At 41.9% G+C, this 23,246-nt stretch overlaps 1 protein-coding gene across 1 annotated transcript; it reads right to left on the minus strand.

Moving 5' to 3' along the window:
• Positions 1-2,450: 2,450 nt before the first annotated feature.
• Positions 2,451-20,875, minus strand: gpr37b (G protein-coupled receptor 37b). The gene is made up of 2 exons (XM_059325813.1): positions 19,299-20,875; positions 2,451-5,572 (listed from the first exon to the last, which is right to left on the minus strand). The coding sequence occupies exons 1-2, from the start codon at positions 20,397-20,399 to the stop codon at positions 4,754-4,756; spliced, it is 1,920 nt and encodes a 639-aa protein (XP_059181796.1). The 5' UTR covers positions 20,400-20,875; the 3' UTR covers positions 2,451-4,753.
• Between the last annotated feature and the right edge of the window lie 2,371 nt (positions 20,876-23,246).

A 23,246-nucleotide genomic window follows, 5' to 3' on the forward strand; every position in this document is an offset into this window, starting at 1 on the left:
TCTTTTCATGATATTGCCACTGCATGCAACATAACATTGTGCCTTGAACTTGAACCCTCTTGCTCAATGACCAGTCATCAAGCTGTCATGTGTCTCGGGGGCTCAGTCAATGTGATGTATGCTCTGCCGTGCAGAGGATTGTGGGTCAGAATTGCCAGAAAAACATGCTGGTTTGCATACTGCAAAATAGGACTAGATGCAGAAAGACATCCTGGTACTTTTGGCATTACTGCATTCCACATACTATGCAATGTGACATACTAAATATCTTTTTGTCGCACTAAACAGTGAAATTAAAGTCTCTTTCTCCCAAGTTCGCCCACTGGAGTACCTCTTTAACATCAGTTATTTTCATAGCAATAACTCTTTGGCAGGGAGGCAAGAGCCTGGATTATTTCTTTGCTTTGAATACACTGGAGGAGATATTTGGATTATAAAGAGTTCTGTTTTAGTCAAGTGAAAAAATACAAGATTAAAGATGATGGCACTCTAAAACACAACTTTCCTTACTCTCAGCACAGACAAAGATTACCATAATACACACAATAAGTCAACACAGCAGTAATAGTACATTTAGGATTTTAATATACAGTTTTCAAGATAAAGTTCTTTGATAAACAAAGGGACAGTTTTTTGGTTATATAAAAAGCTATTTAGAAACCAGTGACTAGACTTAGAGACAATAGTGGTCGTGTGCTTACATTTTCAGGTATCAAATACAGACACAATTTGCTCAGAGTGAAGAGGATACTCACAAAATTCAGAATAAACGTCTCACTGACTGATTTACAAGAATCACTTCATCAATAATTTGAACCACGTTACTACACACTGAGCCATTTAGAATGAGCTATACTCCCAGAAAAATGCAGAAAAAGAGAATCAGATTCAGGAGGTCAGTTTACGCTTGTCACATCAAAAAAAACAAATACTAAAAAGCTCTTGAAGCGATCTAATGGTAGAAACTTGGCTGGTGCAAGGGCATATAAACTGGGATCCCTGGACAGGTTTACACATCGGCCCACAATAGCCTGATAGTGGTGGTAATAAAAAGAGTTGTCAAACAGGCTGCGGGGCATCGTGTTGCAGTGGTGCTGTGTTCCTGCCCATTTCCTCTATTAAGCTGAAGAACTGCAGGCCGCACCAACCAGAGGCTACATCCACCTGGATCTCTTGGAGCTCATAAACTGTAGTTCATTAAAGCCAAAGGGTTGCTGCCTCCAGCCGTGGCAGGGGGGGAAAAAACACCCTTTATCCACAGTTTCTCACTATGTGTATATTTTTAGTATGACTGGCCCTAGGTGCTGTCAAACCTTTAGTGATTTATGTTCTGTAGTAAAATTCTTCTCTCTATATTGATGGAGCTGAGGGCAAACTGACCTCCGCGCTGAGAGAGACACCCAGAGATAGTGTGCTACTACCACAAGAGCACAAGAGACAGACAGAGAGAAGGTGTTTGGCAGTGCAGAATCGTATGCAAAAGATTCATTGCAATATACAGTATACCAATGAACATCACACCTGGGTCATCACAGTGTTCACAGCCAGTCATTTTAGTTATAAATATTTAAAGCAATTGCAATATTTATTATCTTAAACGAGCAAAATAAAGGCTTTAAGCTTAATTTTGATCGACCCCAAAATCTCTTTACATACTACCATGACAACCCTTGTACCAAATGTTTAGGCTGTTCAGTTTTTAGTATAACTTCATAATAGTGGTTTGAACCTTGTTTTGACCCAGGTCTGATTGGTGGGATTAAGAAAACAGATTTACAGTACAATACACTTGTAAATTTATACACTGTGAAAAACATTTCATTGGTTCGCCTTAAAAACTCAGGTAATGAAACTGCAAAGGGCATTCGAGGTCAAGAAGCAAGATTTTTGAGATGACATACTGTAAAATTCACCATCCATTAAGCCCCACCCCCTTTGGTTACTGTTGGTACGCCTGTAAAGCTTTAGATTCTCGCATATATGGCAGATTTACCACTCAAAAGCAGCCTTTAGTTTCTAGCTGGCAAGTGTCGATTATTCTGCCAGAAACAGCATGTTGCAGAAAATTTTATTACCTGCTAGCTAAATACCTTTAATTAGCAGCTAGCTTAGTTAGCTAACTAACTAGTTAAAATTAGCAGCCTGAATTAGTTGAAAAAGAAACTCTCTGGCTGACTTTTTAATCCTTATGTCTGACTCATTTGAAAACAAGAACCCTGTACAAAGGATCTTTGATATGCACTTGATAGCTAAATGCAGAATTATGTGCTTAAAGACTGAAGCTATGTCCCTGGCATGAAGTTACCCTGCATTCATGTGGTATTGGAATAATTTGACATCACATAAATGCCTCAATTACTTGGAAAGTTGGTCAGAAGTTGACGTAGTTTCACACAGAAACATTTTAAAGAAATTAAACTTTGGGTGAGATTTAAGCAATGCATATCAATTTTAATTAGTAATATAGTATTCGGTTGTAGCCATTAGCTGTCCAGCTGTTAGCTGGGTGGCCTAGAATAGTTAGAAAAGCTATTTGTTAGCATTAACCTTGATAGCACACCAGGTAAAGCCATACTATTTTTGTATTTTGAGGGAATGAACAAGATTAAAGCATTTAGTAGTGTCCATGTTGTTTCTACATTAAGACTTAAAGTTCATGAACACACCAAAGTTGGAAGAACGTCTTTCCAACTCAGGAAATGGGAAAATCTGAGGCGTGTGTAAATGCAACTTTGGCCTCCTCACCAGATGATTGCTAAGTTGTGATTGGACAATCACTGTTCGGGGAGGGTTTTTTCAATCAGCTTTGCCTTCAAGATAAGTTACCCACTAGTGGTAGCACTTCATTTTCCAGTTCAGGAATTGTAAATAGATAATTAGAAACATGAAACAGCTACTTTGTATTTACTATACATTTGAAAATTAAAGTCCAGCAGTTGTATTTACACTGTTATTAAGCAGTATTGGCACTTTTTTGTCAGAATAATTTAATAATGTGTTGTAATTACCTAGTAAATGATTGCTAATTGCTGTCCCTGTTAATATGTTACACAATAATTAACCACCCGTAATTATATTTTTGTACCAATGTCATATTTAAAAATATGTGGATTCTAGTTAATTATTGCATCTTTAGTAATTATCTTTTCATACATTAATTCCCAAACACTGAGTAATTGCTGTACTGTGAAATAAAGTGCTACCTTACTTTTTTTAACAACCGGCACTAAAGGCAGTATTTCTTCTCAAAGATTAAGGCGATCTCTCCAAAAGGTCTACATGGCAGCTCCGTGAAGCTCCCACATTGATTTTTTTATTTTTCTTTTACCCCACTTTTGCTTATGTAACCCACAGACAACTGTAATCTGTCTTCTTGACCAAAAAGGTAGTGCGCAGCTCAATTACTTGCGATTCTAAGTCGACCCGATGGATTTGTTGTTTACAGTGCATTCATCATAAGAGCACCAAAGAAAGTGTACAGTATATATACAGCCCAAAGTGTAAGGCGTAACATGATACAACAGTGTAGTGCAGATATTTATGATCAGTCCAGTCCACGCTGAGTCCATCCCTTTCAATTATACTCCACGCTGCTATGTTCCATCACTTTTCATATTCACTCCGTTCCATTTAATCTGTAGTGGTTCATCCAATTCCATTCCGCTCCATTCAACTCTAATTGGATTTCAATTAGTCCATTCCGAACCTTTTAATTCCACTTGAGTCCTTGGTTGTGTATCTCTGAGACCAGCCCAGTTGTGTTTGAGTCACCTGGATATTTTTCAATATACAGTGTAAGTGTTGTTGTGTACATTTGGATCCTCAAATCCGCTCTCCCCTCTGTGGTTTCCTCTGGCAAACTGTCATCACTGCAGAGACGCCCTGCGCTAGTTTAATTATCGTAAGCCTTGTTCCCGTGTGTGCAGCATTACACGAACTGTACATTTACAGCTGATGACTGTAAATCCAGTCATGTATTTCTATAGGCAGTGTCAGCCCACATGTTTTGCTGGATGCTGTATTTGAGTTATAATACAAGGTTGCACTCTGTGATTAATTAGCCCATAATTTCAACAGTGACACATTTAGAAGGTGATTGGCATTAATTATGTCTCCCTTTAGATAGTTTCCCATACATAAATATTATTTATGGGGGCCGAATACACTTATTATCAGAAACTGTTTCATTCATTTTTAACAGAACACATTGTGATTTTTTCTGTATATTTCCCTATGTACATTGTACAGTCTAAATACTATTACCTTTACCTGCCACTTACATCATGAGACCTGTGGGGGAACATGTTTTCCTGCTTCAGAATCTAAAAGAATCCACCTGATCCAAACTCTTGTGAGGAACTGGACATCAGACAGGTTCAGAGGCCATCCCAGCTGTCCAAAGATATTTAGGCATACAAGGTCTACAGCAGGGAGGTTTGTAAGTTTTAAAGGTTTCAGGCAGGATTGATAAAAATATGTACTGACCCTGTTTTAAGAGCACCCCAGGGCATGAGTGAGAGACAATTTTGTTAGCTTTCCTGGGAAATTAGGGTTATACAGTTACTGTAAATGTACAGAATTATTGTAAGGAATGAAAGTTGACGACGTAGGACACTGGTGATTATTCAGTGTCCGACTTCATTCATGCACCCATTTAAAAATGTGACTAGGTAAGGCATATCTCTCCTAGCCGAGTCTGCCAAAGGCGAATGGCAGGCTAGTGAAATCTCCATCCCTGATGAGGAATGTCAGTTTAGCAGTTGGAGCCTGCAGGTGTGTAGTTACTGAGCTCCCTGCGGATGGTGCTGAACGGCGACAGCTCCAGCTCGGTGGTACACTCGTGTTCATTATCGTCGCTGGCGGTGGCCGAGGAGGGCGCGTGGTTACAGCAGCAGCAGCAACAGCAGCAGTCCAGGAAGGCCCTGCCCAGCGGGCGACACAGGAGCAGCAGCAGCGCCGGCGTCACAGCGGCCCGACAGAAGAGCAGCAGCTGGGAGAGAAGATGGAGGACAGACATGGTGTGCTCAGGAACACCGGCCGCCATGTACGCAGAAACGATGTTGCAGATGTTCTCGGGCACCACGCACGCACCGTAGACGATCGCCAGCGCCACGACGGTGCAGTTCATCTGGCTCTCCAACCGGATCTGCTTCTTGTTGCTGCGAACGCTGGCCTGCTCCGCACGCCGGATCTTGCGGGCCGTCACCAAAGAGCACCCAATGGTGAAGAGGGTCGGGAGGCAAAAGTAGCAGCCGAAGCACCACCAAAGTCGAGCGCCCTGGTAGGTCAGACCCAGCACGTAGAGCATGTCGGGGAGCGAGGTGGATATCCTGATAGTACAGCGTTCAACAGGAGGCTCATCTGGGATTCCTGTGTCCTCTATCACCAGCTGTCTGATGAGGAGCTCTGGGAGGGCCAATAGGAGGGCACCGATCCAGATGACAGCTAGCTTAGCGGTAGTGGAGGTGCAGTTCTCAATCATTTCGTAGTACATCTGGACATTGGTGGCTGCACGGAAGCGGTCGATGCACAGAGCGCACAGGGTGAAGGTAGTCACACCGAGGGAGGCCACCTGAGGAAACACACAAAGAAGAGTCATTTTAATCAGTGTGTACAATACATCTACAGGAAGTTGTCTCAGGAGCTTTTATTATCTTAAAACTCTATGCATGAAATGGCACAAGGCTATAGGAAAACATAATAGAGAAAAACTTAATCTAACAATAGCGTCATTCTAGAGATAATCTAGTCATTTCAGCTGCCAGATGGGCTGGGCTTGTTGAGGTTGTCAGGTCCCTAGTCTTAAATGAATAAAAGAATAACAAGGAACTGACAAAATTATCTCAAATGTAGAAAATGTCTGACATTATCTTGCAGAATCTTAAAGAAGGGCTGCTGGAGGTGAAGTAAACATGTATTCCCCTGGCATCACACACGAACAAAGGACTTTCTGCAGGCTGACAAGTCAGCCACCAGCCACATAAATAAACAGCAGGACACACAGTAATGGTCTTTCGGTGCATCTGACACTGGTGCAATTACAAGCAGTGGAGCAACAGAAGCACAATGGCAGGCTGTAAGCTGCTATTTAACACTGTGTAGCATCCCTGAATGTGTGTTTGTGTGAGAGAGGCACAGGAAGAGAGTGAGACAAGACAGAGCAAGCAAGTGACAGGGTGGATTATAAGCATGGCACTCATTCATTCAAATGCATTTTCACACTGCTTCTTCAGTGAATCTTCCTAATTAACAAACTTCCTAAACAATCCACTGATTTCCTGTTAATGTTTCACTCAAAACCTTCATGTAACAAGCTAATTGCCTGCCATCGCCTCCACATTTTTGATGTAAAAAAAATAATAAGAAAAAAGCAATTGCAATTGTCAGAGAGCTGACAAATTTCCTCAGCATGTGAAAGCATCTGTTGGATTAACAGTCATTTTGGCAGAGTGGGCACCCTGCAAACCAGTCCTCTGCAGCTGGAGTGTGTGTGTGTGTGTGTGTGTGTGTGTGTGTGTGCGTGTGTGTGTCCTGACATGAACCAGCTCCCTCCACGATTTTGCCTCAAGCATTAAAATCTGCCAGAGCAGCCACTGATCCCCCCTCGACCTCCATCCTGTCTCACCTTGCTTACATGTACCTTTTCTCCATCTGACTCACTTATCCCTCCTCTTTTTCTTCTTCTCTCCTTTCCCCCCTCACCCTTTGTTCCCCTTTATACATCCCTCCTTCCTTTCCTCCCTTCATATCAAATTTAATTACAACAGCCAGCTTCCCAGATGGCCCCAGTGAGCCACGGCTTTAGTGCTCCAAACACATACTTCCTGGACAGATATAGATGTACACACACTGCAAGATGTTCTGTGTATCTAGGCCTCACACACACACACACACACACACACTGACCCTCTGACACACATGATTGCCTAACCGGACTAATGAAGGAAACAGTGATGAGGTAAGTGGGGTAGATAAACCACTAACATGCTCCAGCACTCTGTACTGTAACTATGATCAATGTGACCGTGACAGTTTATTACCTGCCCATGCGCCACAATCTCTTGTACCTGTCATTGTAGCGAATTGTTTTGAAATTCAGCCAAAGCAGAACAATAATTATTCATTAGCTTTTTAAGAGCAATTTTTCCAGTACATTTAAGCCTGTTTATGTGAGTGGTTTATCCACACTCTGGACAGATTAATCCTTTAGGTGTTTTGGGCAGGTGTCATAATATTGAGTGCACTTTGCAGATGTTGTCATCTTGCACTTCGTTACTTCTGCTCGGAAAGCCAGGCACCAAAAAAATTTGAATAAAAGCAGGTGACTGTGCTGCAGGCTTGAGCTAAGCTTATTTTGATCAGTGTTTACAGGTGCTGTTAAAAACAACAGAAATGGTAAATTATAAAGAGCTCAGAGTCAATCATGCTCACGTTAAATTCAAGGATTTGCATTTGTTTTGATTGCACTAGTTGCAAAAAACTTGCGTCACAGAAAGACAAGCTGTTACAACTGTCCAAAAGGCAGAGTTAAAGCAACATGAATTAAGCAGTTAAAGGAGCAGCCTGTAGGATTTAAGGGGAATCTATTAGCAGAAATGGAATATAATGTTCACAGGAATGTTTTCATTAGTGTTTAATCACCAAAAGCTAGAAAATTAAGCCAACACTGAAGTACCAAAAACTGCAGTTCCTCGAATGGCAACTCGAGGCTGGCCCCATATTCCCATAGACCCCCATGTTGAAAAGCTCAACTTTACAGCAAAATAAACTTGTTTACAGCCTGGTACAACAAAATGTTTTTTGTCTCAACAGCTGGTTTACCAGTCCACAACAACTGTACAGGGGTTAATTCTTATATAACTCACCTGTTTAAATTATATTAAGGCTTAAAGTTATGCATTATTAAGGGCATGGCGGCCTCGAGTGACAGGTGGGAACTGTCAGAGAGTGTTTCAGTGCTTCAGCTTAGCCACCATCCACCTCTTCACCCATTTTAGGATCAGGAGTTCGGCAGAGTCAGGTACTGCCACGATAGTGACAGCCAGAGCCACCACACTGAGCTTATTCTGATATTATCTTAGCTTAGTTTACGTTCTCGCATTTACTGTCTTCCATGGAGTCCCCCATGTTGCCCAGCAATGTTGGGAGTGTGTCTATGTTCTCTCAGATTAATAATACAATAAAATAGGTCTGAGGGAACATAGGGATGATGTTTTTACAGAAGACCAAAAGGGACAAACCAAACACTGACTTTGGAAATGGCCTTTTGCATTTTTACGTTACCTAAAGGTCATCGTAGTTCTCCAACCCTCATGGAAAGGGAGGGTTGAGCAGAAGATATTCACTTGGGTGCAATCTGTAACCTTTGGTCCTTTAATACATGTAGATATTGCAATAAACCCATGATACAATTTTATCCCGATATCACGATACGATATTATTGGGATTTTAAGCATTTAAAGCACAAAATATTGCGATTTACTGTTTACCGTCATCTTATGAAAATTCTCTATTCTAGTCTATTCATCTCACTTCAGTCATTCCTCCACAATGAGAGTCAAACCCACAGACTGACCAAGAAAGTATTCAGTCAAACGGAACTTAACTGATATCAAACATGTATGGGTGACAACAATTGCAGCATTTTCTCAAACTTTCCTCAACTTTAAGCTTCACTACTCTGAATTTTTTTGAATGAAAAAAAAAAAAAGCCTAACTTTGCAGCGTTATTTCGACAACTTCCTGACACGACATCCTTACATACATGGTGGTTTTAGATTCCTAAGAAATTCTAGTTTCATATGATGCCATTTCAGTATAGTCCTTAAAGTGAGAAAATACTGTCGGCCATTGGAACGCTAAATATCGATTCTTAGCAGCCATGAATCAATATAATATTGACACGTAAAATATCGCAATGCTGTACTGTATCGATTTTTTCCCTCACCTCTGCTCACCTCTATCAGATATTGAGTTTCAAATGGCCCTTTAAACTGATGGCACCTTGACCTAGGGGAAAAGATTAAAATCCAATTAATTCTATTGCGTAATGAAATATAAACTTCTTTATTGTGCCCTGGTGTGTTTTGTGTAAAATCCCTGAAGTACTGCCAGTTATGGCACTAAAGTTTAAACAGGATTTTGACAGCCTCTCCCTGTCTCCACTATGAATAATATACAAACGCACTGATACAGACCCACAGCAATTCTGCTCACTTCATTCTCTGACTCATCCGTCAGTGTGGATACCATTCACTGAAATTGCTCTCTGCTATTTTATTTCTCCATCCCACTCCGCAGCTAACACATTGTATCACTGCGTGTTACGAATAGTTGTTAGTGTTTTATTGGAGAACAATGAGGTGTTTTTGACAGCTGGTTCTTGTCAGTTAAAAATGTTTTAATTGGCCCCAGGAGATTGGCTCTACATCCCTAAAAAGTAAAGTTTTTTTCTTTATTCTAATAGTAAAATATTCATCATATCAAGCTCCTTGTGATCCACTTCTTTATCTGTAAACATATGCAACAATAAAACCTGTATTCCCATATGTGGTGGCTTTGCGTGAACACAGTAATACCTATCCAGTACACATGGACAGGTGCTTGCACATAGTGAATATTTCATGGCTGGAACAACAGAACTGGAATGGCTTTAAAGGCTGTCATGGAAGACCCGGAAACCCAGCTTTGATCAGCGTGTTGGGGTGGAGAGTGAGGGCAGGATGAACAAGCATAGCTTTGTACTGGAGGAGAGATGAGAGAGAAAGAAAGAGTCCAAGAGTCAGGCCTGGTGGTGATGAAGCTGTGCGTGTTTGTGAAAGGAGGTTATGCAAATGGGGGACAGAGAAATATGGACAGAAGAATGGAAAAGGCAAAAGAGTGGGAGAAAGAAAGAAAGAAAGAAATGAGCGATTACAGAACAATAGCAGGGGAACACATCAGCGACAGTAGCAGTCCAAAGTGACAGGAACAGAGAAATAAGCCATGACATGTGCAGAATGATTAACAATGTTAATGTGGCATTTTCCCCAAACAGCAGGCTTGACCCTGTCGTGTTCATTTCACCTTCTGGCATATGACAGGCCTGCTCGCGTCAGGGTGGAAATAACACTTCTAAGATATTATTTAAATCTTACTTCTTATTTAAACTGTTATGAATTTTCCCCATTGAGCAAAATTCACTTTATATGCCCCCAGTCTCTCATTAAAAGAAAAGTTAGACATTTTGGGAAATCCCACTTCTCCTAATCATTCGACCACACAGTTTGTTTGTTTGTTACAACCCATAGGAGCGTTTCCTAAATTAGTGTCCCCACAAGACCCCATCGTGATGTGGTGGAATGGTCAGTGCCCCTGTGACCCTGAGAGCTTTGTTGTTGGGGGCAATAGCTTTTGGTGGGGTCTTCCAAGATGTTCCCAGGGGAAGGGCTGCACTAAGAGCAATTCACTGACTCCAATATGAATCATCCAGAAAGTAGCTGTACCCACCTCACCCAGAGAAGGGAAACTGGTGTCCCTTTCTAGTGCCACACCTGTGTTTGGAGGATCCCCAGGGTCTGGTGGCCGGGGCCTTGACTTATGGGGCTTTTGTCACAGCTTATTTTAGCTCACCACTCCCAGGAATAGACATTGGGGGGGCGGGTGATTTGTGATTTGGGTGGCAGATAAAGACAGGGATCCCTGGTATCGGAGTACATTATCTCTTGTTTTTTATTGTAGTGTTCTGGGATTGGCGGGTAGAGATTGTGCCAAGAACTCGTCAGCAACATCCTGTAGACTTTGAAAAACTATTACGTGCTGTTTTCCGTATTTTCGTGTTTTTATTTGAACTATTTTCTTTACCTGTTGCCTTTTACCTACTCTCTTTTACCTTCGTCTGCTGACATACAGCTTGTGAAAAGCTGTTTTCCCACTTCACATTATATATTTCTCTCTCAACCTTGGACTTCAAGGACTGAAATGGAAAAAAAAACAGAACATAAAAAGCCCTTTCATCCACAACACATGTCTAGCTGTCTATCGGCGCAGCAGGTGAGAAAGACATTTTCCCCTGGTGCTGTTTTAATAACGGCCCATTAACTTTCTGATTAAAGGTCCTGTGAGCTGGTGGCACAAAGGCCTCCTGTTATTAATTGGGTTTTAACAAGGACTGGTGGAGCCTGTGCGGCCATACTGTGACTACCGCCACTGTCAGTGGGTAATGGGCGTTATCAGGTGATGAATGGGCTAATGTGGAGACACAACAACAACAGCAATGCACACACACACATTCAGTCTTATAGCAATGAGCCAGGGACACAAAGGGTTATTCCATCTGTAGTGTGTGACCCAGTGCAGGCTCCAGCAGACCATAACTCTAACCAGAGACACCCTGCCACTGACAGCGACCATCCGTCTAACAGCTGGGCTGTGTGTGCAGGAAGGAGGGACAGAAAACTGATGTTGTGGAGCATGCATGCACATTTATGAGTAAGTGTGTCTCCACATTTATGCAGAATTATTAAGGCAGAGAGACATGTCGGTAAATCCTTCCTTCTGGGCTGATAAAGATCTTTCTCTGATGATGTTAGAGGGTAGAACTTGAAAGGCCATAGCTCTCTTTGTTACAGTTTATATTGTGTTTCATTGTACTGTACTATATTATTTTCTATTCTATTCTATTCTAGCTTGACAAAAACATTATCAACACAAATTCCCCTTGATATGTCCAACGTTTGTGACTGGAAGCTCGTCGTTTCCACCCCCAGACTGGAAGGATAAAAGTGGTTTGGGTAGGTGAATGAGCAGTGGTTTCCTCCCTTATTTCCACCCTTGAGGTGCCCTTGAGCAAGGCCCTGTTAACCCCAATCGCTCCAGTGGAGCTGCTCAGTTTGCCAGCAGATGAGACTGCCATGGTACTGGGCAGCTTCGAGGTGTGGATGTGGGACAACTGTGTGATGTGATCGAAAGCTCCAGGATTAGGTGTGTGCTAAGATTGGCTTCTGTTTCCAAGCTAAAGAACAAACTTTCATTTCAAACCCATTCTAGTCCATGAACAGAATGAGAACAGTCTGTACCAGCTGGGAACAGACATCCATAGAATTCACAAAAAAAACTAGGGCGAGCACAAAAAAATTCATCTTTCTTTTCTTCAATTAAATTAACAGCAACAATTCATCCGGTGTTTGGCTCAATGGTGTTGCTTTCTGCCTTTTACAGCCTTTTACAGCATGTCTGGGGCCCAATAAATTTCTCTTCCATTAAATTATATCCTGACCTGTGTCAGATCTCCCCCAGACACGAAAAAAAATAAAAAATCATTTTGCTCTCAGCGTACAGCAGCTGCTAGAAAAGTCAAGTTCCAAATCATTGATCCCTGCCCAAAAGTGTTACGCTGGAGGCAATACAAAAATGCAGCTCTCATATTCTCTTCTATTGTTTTCTATTCTATTCCATTGAGGTTAGCTACAGGTCGGCCTGTTCTGCGTCAATCTGAAACTGATACGCTGTTCATTTTCATTTCACCAACAAACCTAATTCATAATGGTAATCATCCAATGAATTTTTCATATTTAGATGGATAATTATCAATTTGGTTAATTGCATCCAACAGCAACCCTAATCTTCGCTTCATGCTGTTGTGTGGTCTTGTCTCATCATTCAAAACACAATATCTACTCATCCACGGACAAAGAGCTGACTGAATGGACTCACCGTCATGCATTATGGAAAGCCGCTAATTATATACCCTGAATAATTTACATATCTTCCAATTAACGATCATTCGCGTGTCTGCTAGACGGGCTGAGAAAGGCAGAGGGCACGAGACCAGGAGTGTGTGATGGTGCTCTAACTCTGTGTGTGTCTGCACTGTAACTGTATGTGTGCACTCAGCGTATAAGCAAAAATCTGTCTGTGTGTTTGCCAAAAGGCTTCCATACTGTAAGTACGTGTGTGTGTGTGTGTGTGTGTGTGTGTGTGTGTGTGTTCCCCCTGAGGCCTGTTTCTAATCACAGATAGCTGATGCAGAGAGAGGGGGGGAGGGAGGAGCCGTGGGCAGTGATCAGTAGAGGGAAGGCCATCCCACCCATCTGGATGATCAGTGTGTGTGTGTGTGTGTGTGTGTGTTTGTGTGTGTGTGTGTGTGTGTCTACGGGCTAGATGGATAAACATGTATGTATAGAAGGAGCTTTTTCATCGACTTTCTTAACGTAAAAAGGAGATTAAATTACAGTGATAGCGATAGTAATTATCCTGCTCATCTGGAGAAGTTTTCGCTTTAGAATACAGGAGTAAAATCAGTATTTGGACGAGGCCTCTCCTGGTCTTGAGAAACGGCCACATATTCCTACAGAACCATGCAGAGAAACCGAATTTGTAATCCTGACTTGAAAGAATTTGTGTGTGTGTGTGTGTGTGTGTGTGTGTGTGTGTGAGTCAGGAGAGTGAATGTGAATGTGTCAAGCTGATGTATGTCCTGCCATTACCACCAATTTCTGCACAATACATGGGTCTACCTCTGGCCCTCTGTGGCTCCATGCAGTCCTTTTCTCTTTCTCTCTCCCAATCTATTTCTTTCTCACTTTCCTCAGCCTCTCTCCTGCTCAGTTTCTCTCTCACTCTCTCTCTCTCTCTCTCTCTCTCTCTCTCTCTCTCTCTCTCTCTCTCCGGCTACTGAAGCCCACTGTACCATAGCAAAGACAGCCTACAGTTTCTGACTATAGGCTATTGTACTGTACTGCACAGCCGAGTATAGGCAGACAAAGTAAAGGATTCACCAGGCAGTTAATATGGTGAAGTATTAGGAGAAGAATAATGCTAAAGAGGGAATTCAACTGGAAATTAATTGGGAGGTTCTGTCCTTTAAGTTCATATTTTAACATATAAGTACTTAATAACATTTCCAAACAGTGACCTAACACTTAAGGCACTTACTAACTGGGGACATTTCTTTTGCTTGATTAATAAGCATTTCAATACATTTTCTCACACTGTCTCATGAGTACTTTCAAACAGGATGTAATATGACAGTGAGCAGGGTTTTTTTTTCTGTAATAAAGTCTTTTTTTCCCCTGCGATTTTGCACTGAAAATAAAGGCATCAAGGTCAAAACAATAGGACCTGTTGATCCACTCGTTCTGTTCATACCTTTCACAATAAATGTCCTAGACATATGCACTGTGTAAACATTTACGCTGTGGGCGTTGGAGGCGTGTCCTCCACGTCACCAACGCCCATGGGGCTGGTTGGGGTCGGCAAGTTTGCATGTGCTCCCCTTGTCCCGTGAGGTTTCTCTCTCTCACAAAAACATGCAGTGATCCTGGTCGCTATAGTGCCTCCTATAGTGGAAAAGAACCGGTGGGAATACTGTGATCCTCCCACGCGCTACGTCCTACTGGGGAAACTCCACCTGTCAGGTGACAAGAAGCGGTCTGCTAGCTCCTCATGTATCGGAGGAAGCATGAGTCTAGTTCAGGACTCTCCTGAAGGTAGCGTCTGCACAAATCTACTGGATCCTTTTATTGGAAAGATGTTGCAACTGTCGTAAATTCATATAGCTGCTTGTATGAATAGTGTTCATGTGAAGTATTCGTGGCCGATTATTTTTTATTTGTGCTTAGTTTATGTGTCCATCCGACAAGATCTCCAACCTGAATGACAGAATAGGCAATTTATCAAAACCACGCATAATGGCCCATTTGCGGTACAGAGCAGATCATTCTAAAAATAGCGCACGTCATTAAACATATCCGTAGGTTCGTGGCTGAAAATAAGACTGCAGTTTTGTTTGATTTAGGCAAAACCACTGACCTAGGTTTAGGGGGGAAAATCCTGGTATGGCATTACAAAAGACACTTTAAACAGCAAATAAATGTATGTGAATGCCAGAAGTGAAGTAATTATGAGGGTAACATGACTACCGGAAGTGACATAGTTACGTAAACATGTGATGCACAAAACGTGATGCATGGAAGTTTCGTGATGTTTAAATCACTTGCTTTACTTTTGTTTTCACATGGAACACAAACCCAGTTTTCCTGGATAAAAGTCGCCTGTGTGGCCCATCCAACTCTGATTTAAACTCTGCATCGCTGTCATTCATATTATTAAGGCCACTAGAGGGCAGCTGAAGACAATCTAAAATGTAAATATGAGTCTATTTTGCTGCCTACAAACCGCAGAATGGTACAAACCTATGGGGTCTTTTTTGAGGGGAGACCAGTAGAGAAAAAAAAAATTCCAAGCAGGAATTATCACTGAAATTTGTAAACTTGAAATTGAAATTAGAAAACCTATCTTTGCATGTATACTATCAACCAGTACAAGCCATTATGGCTGAAACTACACAGGGTATGGTAACAGTGACACGGCAGGACTATTAGTGGAATTGCCAATATACCACTAAGGAGACAATGAGTCTGCAGGGAGTTGCTAGATTTATCTCCCATGATGGAGATTTGCAATTAGCTGTAAATCAGGTTTAAAAAAGAAGGTGTGAACACAGACAGTCTCCGTCTACTAATAGGAGCAGTCATTAATAATTCAGAAAAATGCATCATGACCATATAAGCAGGGTTTTACAAATCTGAAACATGCCTATATAAATTATATAGGTCTATTTATTGCATTATAAATAGTTTTATGAGTTCATCTACACATTCTATACACACTTTATACTGCACTTAGAAGTTCCCAGGTACCACAACAACCAGTGTCTATTTTATTTACTAGCATCATCATTATGTTCTTGTGAACACCTGTTTTTTTTATGCTGCTGAACAATAAATATTGAGCCCATAGGCATCCCCCAATAAAAAGCAATGTTGCATGATAATGATACAATTTTTTTTTACATTTCTACTAAAGCCTACCATTCTGTACTTGCCTTTTCAGATAGTGATTCGTCAGCATGTATTTATTTCGGGGTAATTAGACAAAAAGTTTGTAAAATCACTGCGCTACAGCAGCACAGTTCTGAATGAACCTTGACAAATGACTCATTTCCCCCTCTGGGTTAAGAAATGCTTACTGCACCGGTTATTTGTTATTTTAGCCTACTTTCAAGTCTTATCCTAATCAACTGCCAGGTGCGAAAACCCAATTATTGCCCATTAGTTTTGCCAGAATTTTCTGCTCTGTGCATCACTACCTAGAGGGGTCGTTTGAAATGACAGCAGCATGAAACAGGAGCCTATCTGAAATAATGCAGGCTGGCTGTAACCCACATCTTTATTTTGTGCAGCATTCTTACAATTTCCCTGCTGTGTTTTCTCACATCTCACACCTAAAATTGCTTTCTCTTTGAGGTTTGGACGATTCCACGCTCTACTAAACACTGAGTAAAACAAGATTTACTGAAGGCAGCACAATGGGAGGCTCCTCTCTCAGGGGGACAGCAATACATTATCTATACCACCTTCTGATTATGGATGCATGGACACATGAAGTTGGGTTTTCGTGTGTGTGTGTGTGTGTGTGTGTGTGTGACAGTGCTGTGGGGAGATTTCAAGCCTGTGTGACAATGTGTGTCTTTATTTGAGGCCAAATGTTGACATTCCCCCTGACTGAATTTGGGTTAAGTGAAGAATAAAGTCACTTCATAGGGTGTGTGTGTGTGTGTGGGTGTGTGTGTGTGTGTGTGTGTGTGTGTGTTTCTCTGAATGCTCCACAGGGAGAGAGTGAACCCCAGGCTGCATTACTCACGGCCTGTTTTGACACATGCCCGCACACACACACACACACACACACACACACACACACACAGTGAAGACACTATGAGCACAGACAGGCCCCCAGTGCACATGTCCTGATATATATTCACTTGTCTCTGTGCATTTATTACTCCATATGAACATGTGTTTTATAGTACACACATGCATACCCTGCATTAAAAGTAGCCATTTGGTCCATCTATGTGCGGGAAGTAGGTTATTAAAGTTATTAAATAATATCCTGTGGTCCTTGGGTAGCTCATATGCAATAACATAGGGAGGGGCTTTGTCTTCCCCTGATCCTCCAATAATTAAAAACATGACACTGTATGCACTCACAAGGTGTTTGTTAATAAAATTGCAAATTAGATACTGTATGGTCAGTGAGAAAATAGCCTGGGGAGCCAGAAAGATGGTGCAAATACAGATAATCTGATGATTTGGCATTAGAAAGGCTGCTCCTGCTCACACTGCACCCCAATTTTATGTGAATTAGATTATTAGCAGTATATTGATATTACATCAACATCTTGATATGAGACTATTATGGTCTTTGGTTATGGATATTGTAATATATAATGTCTTTTCCCTGGTTTTAAAAGCTGCATTTCAGTAAAGTTTTCTGAACTAACCACTGTTCTAACTGTTGGATTATTTGTCTTTACCGGCCAAATCATTATATCCACATTACTGATGATTATTAATCAAACAGTTAATTGGGTATATATATATTGTGGAAGCACGAACAGACAAATGTGCAATATTGTTGCTGTATCAATATCAAATATCAAAATACTGTGATTTTCTCCATGCCCAGCCCTAATGTGAACATGAGCATACTTGTAGGCCGTGACTACAAAGCATATTCGTCTTTCTCCAGTTGTGACCTATTTTCCTGCAGAGCTAGTGGCATCATCGTCTTAGAGGTTACATACCTGCATTACAAAAGACCAGACAAAAGGATTGGATTCATAAAAGACTCTTTCCCACTGAAATATATATTTTATTAAAATATATGATGCAGCTCCAGAAGCTGGCCTTTGCATCTGTCTGTAATAAGCTATGGGAGTTTTTGTGAAAATCCAATCCCAACCTCCATAAATTAATAAGGTATGGATATTCTTGCATGAAAGCTGGTTTGTGGATAATAACATATTGTTCACCTGCTCACATTATCACTTCATGATGTGACAGCCGTCCCTGTCTGCCGGCTCTGTCGTCTCTGGAGGGCGGAGAGTCACATTCCTGTCACCTGTTCTGGCTCGCTATAGAAGCTGGAAGATGTCAGACTCTCTCCCTCCCCTGACGTCTAGTCTTTTCTGAGTTTGATCACATTTTCTGTCCTCCTTTTCTGCACCTCGGATGCCAACTAACTTCACTGCTTTCAATTTGCTTAGATGTTTAACTTTATGATGTATTCATGAAGACAAATCCTTGAAAATCATATCTTCTATCTCCCTTCTTTGTCCCCTCCTACAGCCATGTTGTGACAATGGCCATTCAAAAAACAGGCTTAAGACCCCTGAGCTGGAAACCCCTGTTTTACACAAAAGACCTTCACCTTGCTGCTGCTGAATCTGACACTGGTGTAATTGCAGTGAGCACACAAAGGGAAAGGTATCAACACGGTGTAAACAACCTGTCTAGCATCCATCCGCTCCTCTTCAACACGAACAGAAAAACAAGAACAAGGAAAGTGTGTGTGGACAGGTTGCCTATATTATTATATCCTAGCAGCTGTATATACCGTAAAATCAACAGGAGAAGAGTGTTATGTTTAAGTCAGAGGGCATGGCAGATAGTGAGCTATTACCTTACATCCTGGTGTGTATGTGTATATGTGTGTGTGTGTGTGTGTGTGTGTGTGTGGCCTACACGCCTTGAGGGCTAGGTGAGGCTCTCTCTCTCCAGTAGCAGGTGCACAAGTGACAAACAGAGTCTCCTTGTTATTGGCTGAGGCGACATCCTATAGCCATGGCTGTGTTCTTTCTGACGAGTCAGGGATTAAAGGCGAAACTCAACTCTTTAAGTCAATTTAGGCAACGAGAGTGTGAAACTTAATTTCCATACCCGACAGACCAACTGATCAGTCTATTGTCCCTGAGGGCTAGAGACACCAGGTGAATGGGGTATCATTTTTAACTAATAGATATCACCATGAATTTCCCCCAGTTAATTACTTATAATAAGACAATTACTTTTTGTATTACAAGTTTTCTGAAATGTTGGGTTTAAAAATGCAAATGAGGCATTATCTAATGCTAACTTTTGATTAATTTAGGAGATTTTTATAGATCCATTGGACAAAGGTAGTAAAATGAACTCCTAAGTGTGCATTTTAGATCTTATAGAAGCAAAGTAGCCCACAATCTTAAAATTGACCAGTGCACGAAAAACATTTTTGCCCCATGCCTCGCCTAAAGATGTCTGATCACATTTGGACAAGGTGGATAATGTGTAAATGGCTGTGATTGAGCCCCATTTATCACTTGTCATCCCTGCAGAAGGCACTACCGCCTGCAGGCTTTGCTTCAAAACTTCCCTCCCACATGAAATAATTGTTTCATTCATAGCAGCATACAATAAGAAAAAAAATAATACATTTACCTCCACATAGGGCACCACTTTGCAGGTGAATTCCCCCAGCAGCCAGGACTTTGTCAGCTCATGAAAAACCACCATGGGCAAGCAGAAGAAGATGAGCACAAAATCCCAGACAGCCAAATTGGCCAGCAGTGAGTTGGAGATGCTCTTCATGTAGTAGTTCTGGCACACGATGCACAGGATGGCAATGTTGCCCGCTATCCCCACCAAGAAAATAACCCCGGAGACGCATGTGATCGCGTACGCGCCATAAGTCTCGCTTGTCACCGGGTAAAAGGGGTTCTTGATCTCGTCCCCGAAATCGTGCGAGCTGGGAGGGGTGATCGGCGTGGCGTCCCAGGGGTTCTCCTCTCTGAAAGTGAAGAACTCGTTCCTCCTGGTGAAGAGGTCAAAGGGCAGGTCGGTGGAGGTGAGGGCCACCGGCTTGGGGATGGGTTCCCACGGCGACGCGTGAGGCTGAGCCAAAACCCCTGAGCTTTTGTTCAGCCGGTTTCTCCCCCTCTTCGTGGCTTTCTTCTGCTCGTCTTTTGTGCCTCTCTTGTGCCTGTCGCCCTCCTCGGGTCCCCCTCCTTCGTCTCCCCGGCCCATTGAAGAGAGCTTAGCCGCATTGTAGTGTCCACCTGCTGGCGTCCCCGTACTACTAAGACCGCCATTCAACTTTATCCTCTTATTGTGGTGGCGCGTCGGGTCCCAATGTGAGACAGCGTTGGGATCCTCCACGGGTGTCACAGTCCTAGTGAAGTCGCGTTTGTTGTGTCCAATTCGCCTCGTTTCTCCAGCAATTACCCTCTTCCAGGGATGAGTAGTGGAGTTAAGGGCCCCTCGGATAATTGCCCGCTGCGCCTGCATCTCCGCCGAGGACGCACCTGTGGCGTACCCCGGCGAGAGCGCACGATCCCAGGCTTTGTTTTGGTGACTCTCCCGGAGTGACCCGTGGAAAGTCCTTGCAGAGTATGTGCTGGTGTTGCTGTCCTCTTTAACTCGTACTTCACCATTATTTCTCACAGATAATAAAACATGTGCATGGGCTAATAACACAAATAACGTCCTAGGTGGCAGAATCTGCATGGTCCAGGAATTATTGAGCGCAGTTTTAATCCTCATAAGTGCATCTTCATATCTCTGTTGCAGCGCGGGGAGACTCCTCCATTCAGTCAACACCCATGTTGGAAGCAGCACAGTGGGGAGCTCACGGTTACAAGTAAGCTGTTACATTCATGACGTGAGCTGTGCACAAACTTATATCCTAATTTTCTTGTCTTGCGCTATGCAGTAATCTCCAAATCTCCCGGAGTCACTCCCGTTTAAGAAGTGTTGACATTAGCGAGCAGGACAGCGAATCAGAGTCCGGATCCAGAGAGAAAGAGGCAAAGAGAGGTGAAGATGGGATTGCTGCATATCCAGCCACACAATCCACACAGCATCCAGTTTCCAGCTGTGTTTAACAGCATCTAAAAAGAGCAGATTCCCTCCCTTCTGCTCTCTGTATGTTGGTGCGTTAGTTTAGTGGGCTGGGTCGGCTGGCAGCAGCAGCAGCAGCAGCGGCAATGCGGTGCAGTCCGGGTAAAGCCCACTAGGTTGTGATGCGCGGGAGTGGAGAGAGAGAGAGAGTGACAGAGAGGGAAAAAGAGGAGGGGTGGAAATCGGTCTGTTTCTCGTCCCTTCCTCCTCTGCGTCCAGTGTCTCACCTCCTCTCTGCTTTCTCCTCGGATAGGACCGTGCGCTGGAAGAAAATGCACTCCCCTGGCGGCTAACCCCGATCTGTCACTTCTCATCCATCACGGAGCATCCAGCAGCCCCGGAGCAGACTACGGCTACAGCCCCCCGGCAGACAAGCCAGCCACGCCCGACAGACGTGCTAATAAATATATTACCCAGCCTTTTATTTTTACGCACAGGCGGCGCTGTGATATCGACGCGCTTGGAAAACGTTTACGCATATTCCGTTTAACCCTCCTCTCTAATAAGTTGAAAAGCAAAGGTGTCATTATGGAGACACAGTTGCACTTATTACAAATGAAAAGCAACTCTAAAAAGTTAGTCATTCAAGATAACTATAAATGAGATGTATCCACGTCTATCCACACAAAAATGTTAATTCATAAGATTGTGATGTCGGAATTCTGAGAAAAGTTTTTAAAGGAAATTTTTTTTTTTTTTTTAAATGAATGAGATAGTTAAATAATTAATTACAAAACAGAGCAGGGATTTCAAAGCAATATATTCTGCCCTTGTTTTTCTAAATTAGTGAGATAATTATCTAATTATTCAGAAAAAAATAACACAATTTTCTAATCAATTCAGAAAAACTTGAACATTCTGCTGTTAATAATGCTAATTAATAGATCATCATCTTACTTTAAATGACAAATAATGAGATATGGAGAATATTTCTTTCTATGAAAACTTTTCTCAGAATTCTAATTAGTTTATTAATTCAGAGATTAACACAGTTCAGAAAAGCAGACCAGTTTTGTGAATGCATTATGCTTCCATAGATGTGCCCTCTCCAACACTACACTGTATAAATGCACTTAATTTCCCCCAGGCATGTTTTTATTTATGTTAAAGAAACAAGATTTCAAACTAAGTATTATACTTAAGGCACTAGTAAAATGTAGATTCATTATTCATTGCCTTGTGCCTGTTGTCTGCTCTGAATCATTCATGTTCAATTTCAACAACTTTCTCAGTATGCAAAAGAACCATTTCTGAAAGTGATCTTCCGCTGGTTCTGGATTGATCTGAACTGTAGGGGATATGGACATTGATTGCAGCTTGTTCTACAGCTGCATGCATCAATAACTGCACCGTCACCATATCCCCATCAAGTCTGCTCTTCCATTAAAAAGGGTGCTTGAGGTCATTTAATGAGCCCATCAAACAGACATTTGACGATAAGTTAAATGTTGCGGGCTTTATTAAGAGGCTATGTGAAGGACACCTGCAGACTTAAAATGGAGATTCCACAGAGGTTGGATATTGTTTTACTGAGAGGAAACATTTGTAATAATTCATGTAAAGTGCATTGTGACCCACTGTCATAATGCACTGTAACTAAATGTTGTCTTTACTCCAACATATGTCTGCATGAATCACTACCTAACTGTAATTTCTAGACTTTGTTCACTTTAAGATAATGATACGTTGCATACCAGTAGATATTTATCTAGAGTACTGAGGGATTCCCAACCAGGGGTACTGTACTTGTTCTTGTATCCAGGTGGGTTTTGCTTGGGGGGATGTGGAAAGATAATGGTGAAATTTAGCTCAAGTAATTTGCAAAAACAAACCCAAATGAAGATTTGTAAATAATAGACTGTGTAAACATGGAAATACTCTCTGTGATGACAGTGACAGGTTTCTGCAGATCACCTGTGAAGCTCCGACTGTCGCCTTCTTGGCAGTGCCTGACTCATCGCCAAAGCCCAGTTGCCAAAACATACCGGGGGATGAGTCATAAAAAAGGTACTCCCTGTACTGTTGTCAAGAATTGGGAAATCAGCTACGGAGACCAAAATAATTTTCAAATAATCTTGGCTGTAAACATGTTTATTTCTGCTGTAAAGCTGGGCATTTTATCATTGGGGTCTATGGGGATTGACTCGCTCTTGGAGCCAGACTCAAATGGCCGTTCAAGGAACTGCAGGCTTTGGCTCTTCCATGTTAGCTTCTTGTTTGAAATGTATAAACCTACAGTTATGGAAAAAATATAAGACCATTATTTTCTTCAATTTCTTGTTCATTTTAATGCCTGGTAAACTAAAGGTTTCACAAATTTTTCTTGATAATAACCAAAATCATTATCAAGAAAACCATGGAAAATGGCTCGATATCAGCTCTTAATTTAAACTCTTATGAGCTATTTTTGTTGTTATCATTATATTTGTCCAAACAAATGTACCTTTAGTTGTCACCACCTAAGTCACCTGTAACACCTAAATAGCTGGT

The sequence above is a fragment of the Centropristis striata genome, chromosome 22 (assembly GCF_030273125.1).
Source record: "Centropristis striata isolate RG_2023a ecotype Rhode Island chromosome 22, C.striata_1.0, whole genome shotgun sequence".
NCBI lineage: Eukaryota > Metazoa > Chordata > Actinopteri > Perciformes > Serranidae > Centropristis > Centropristis striata.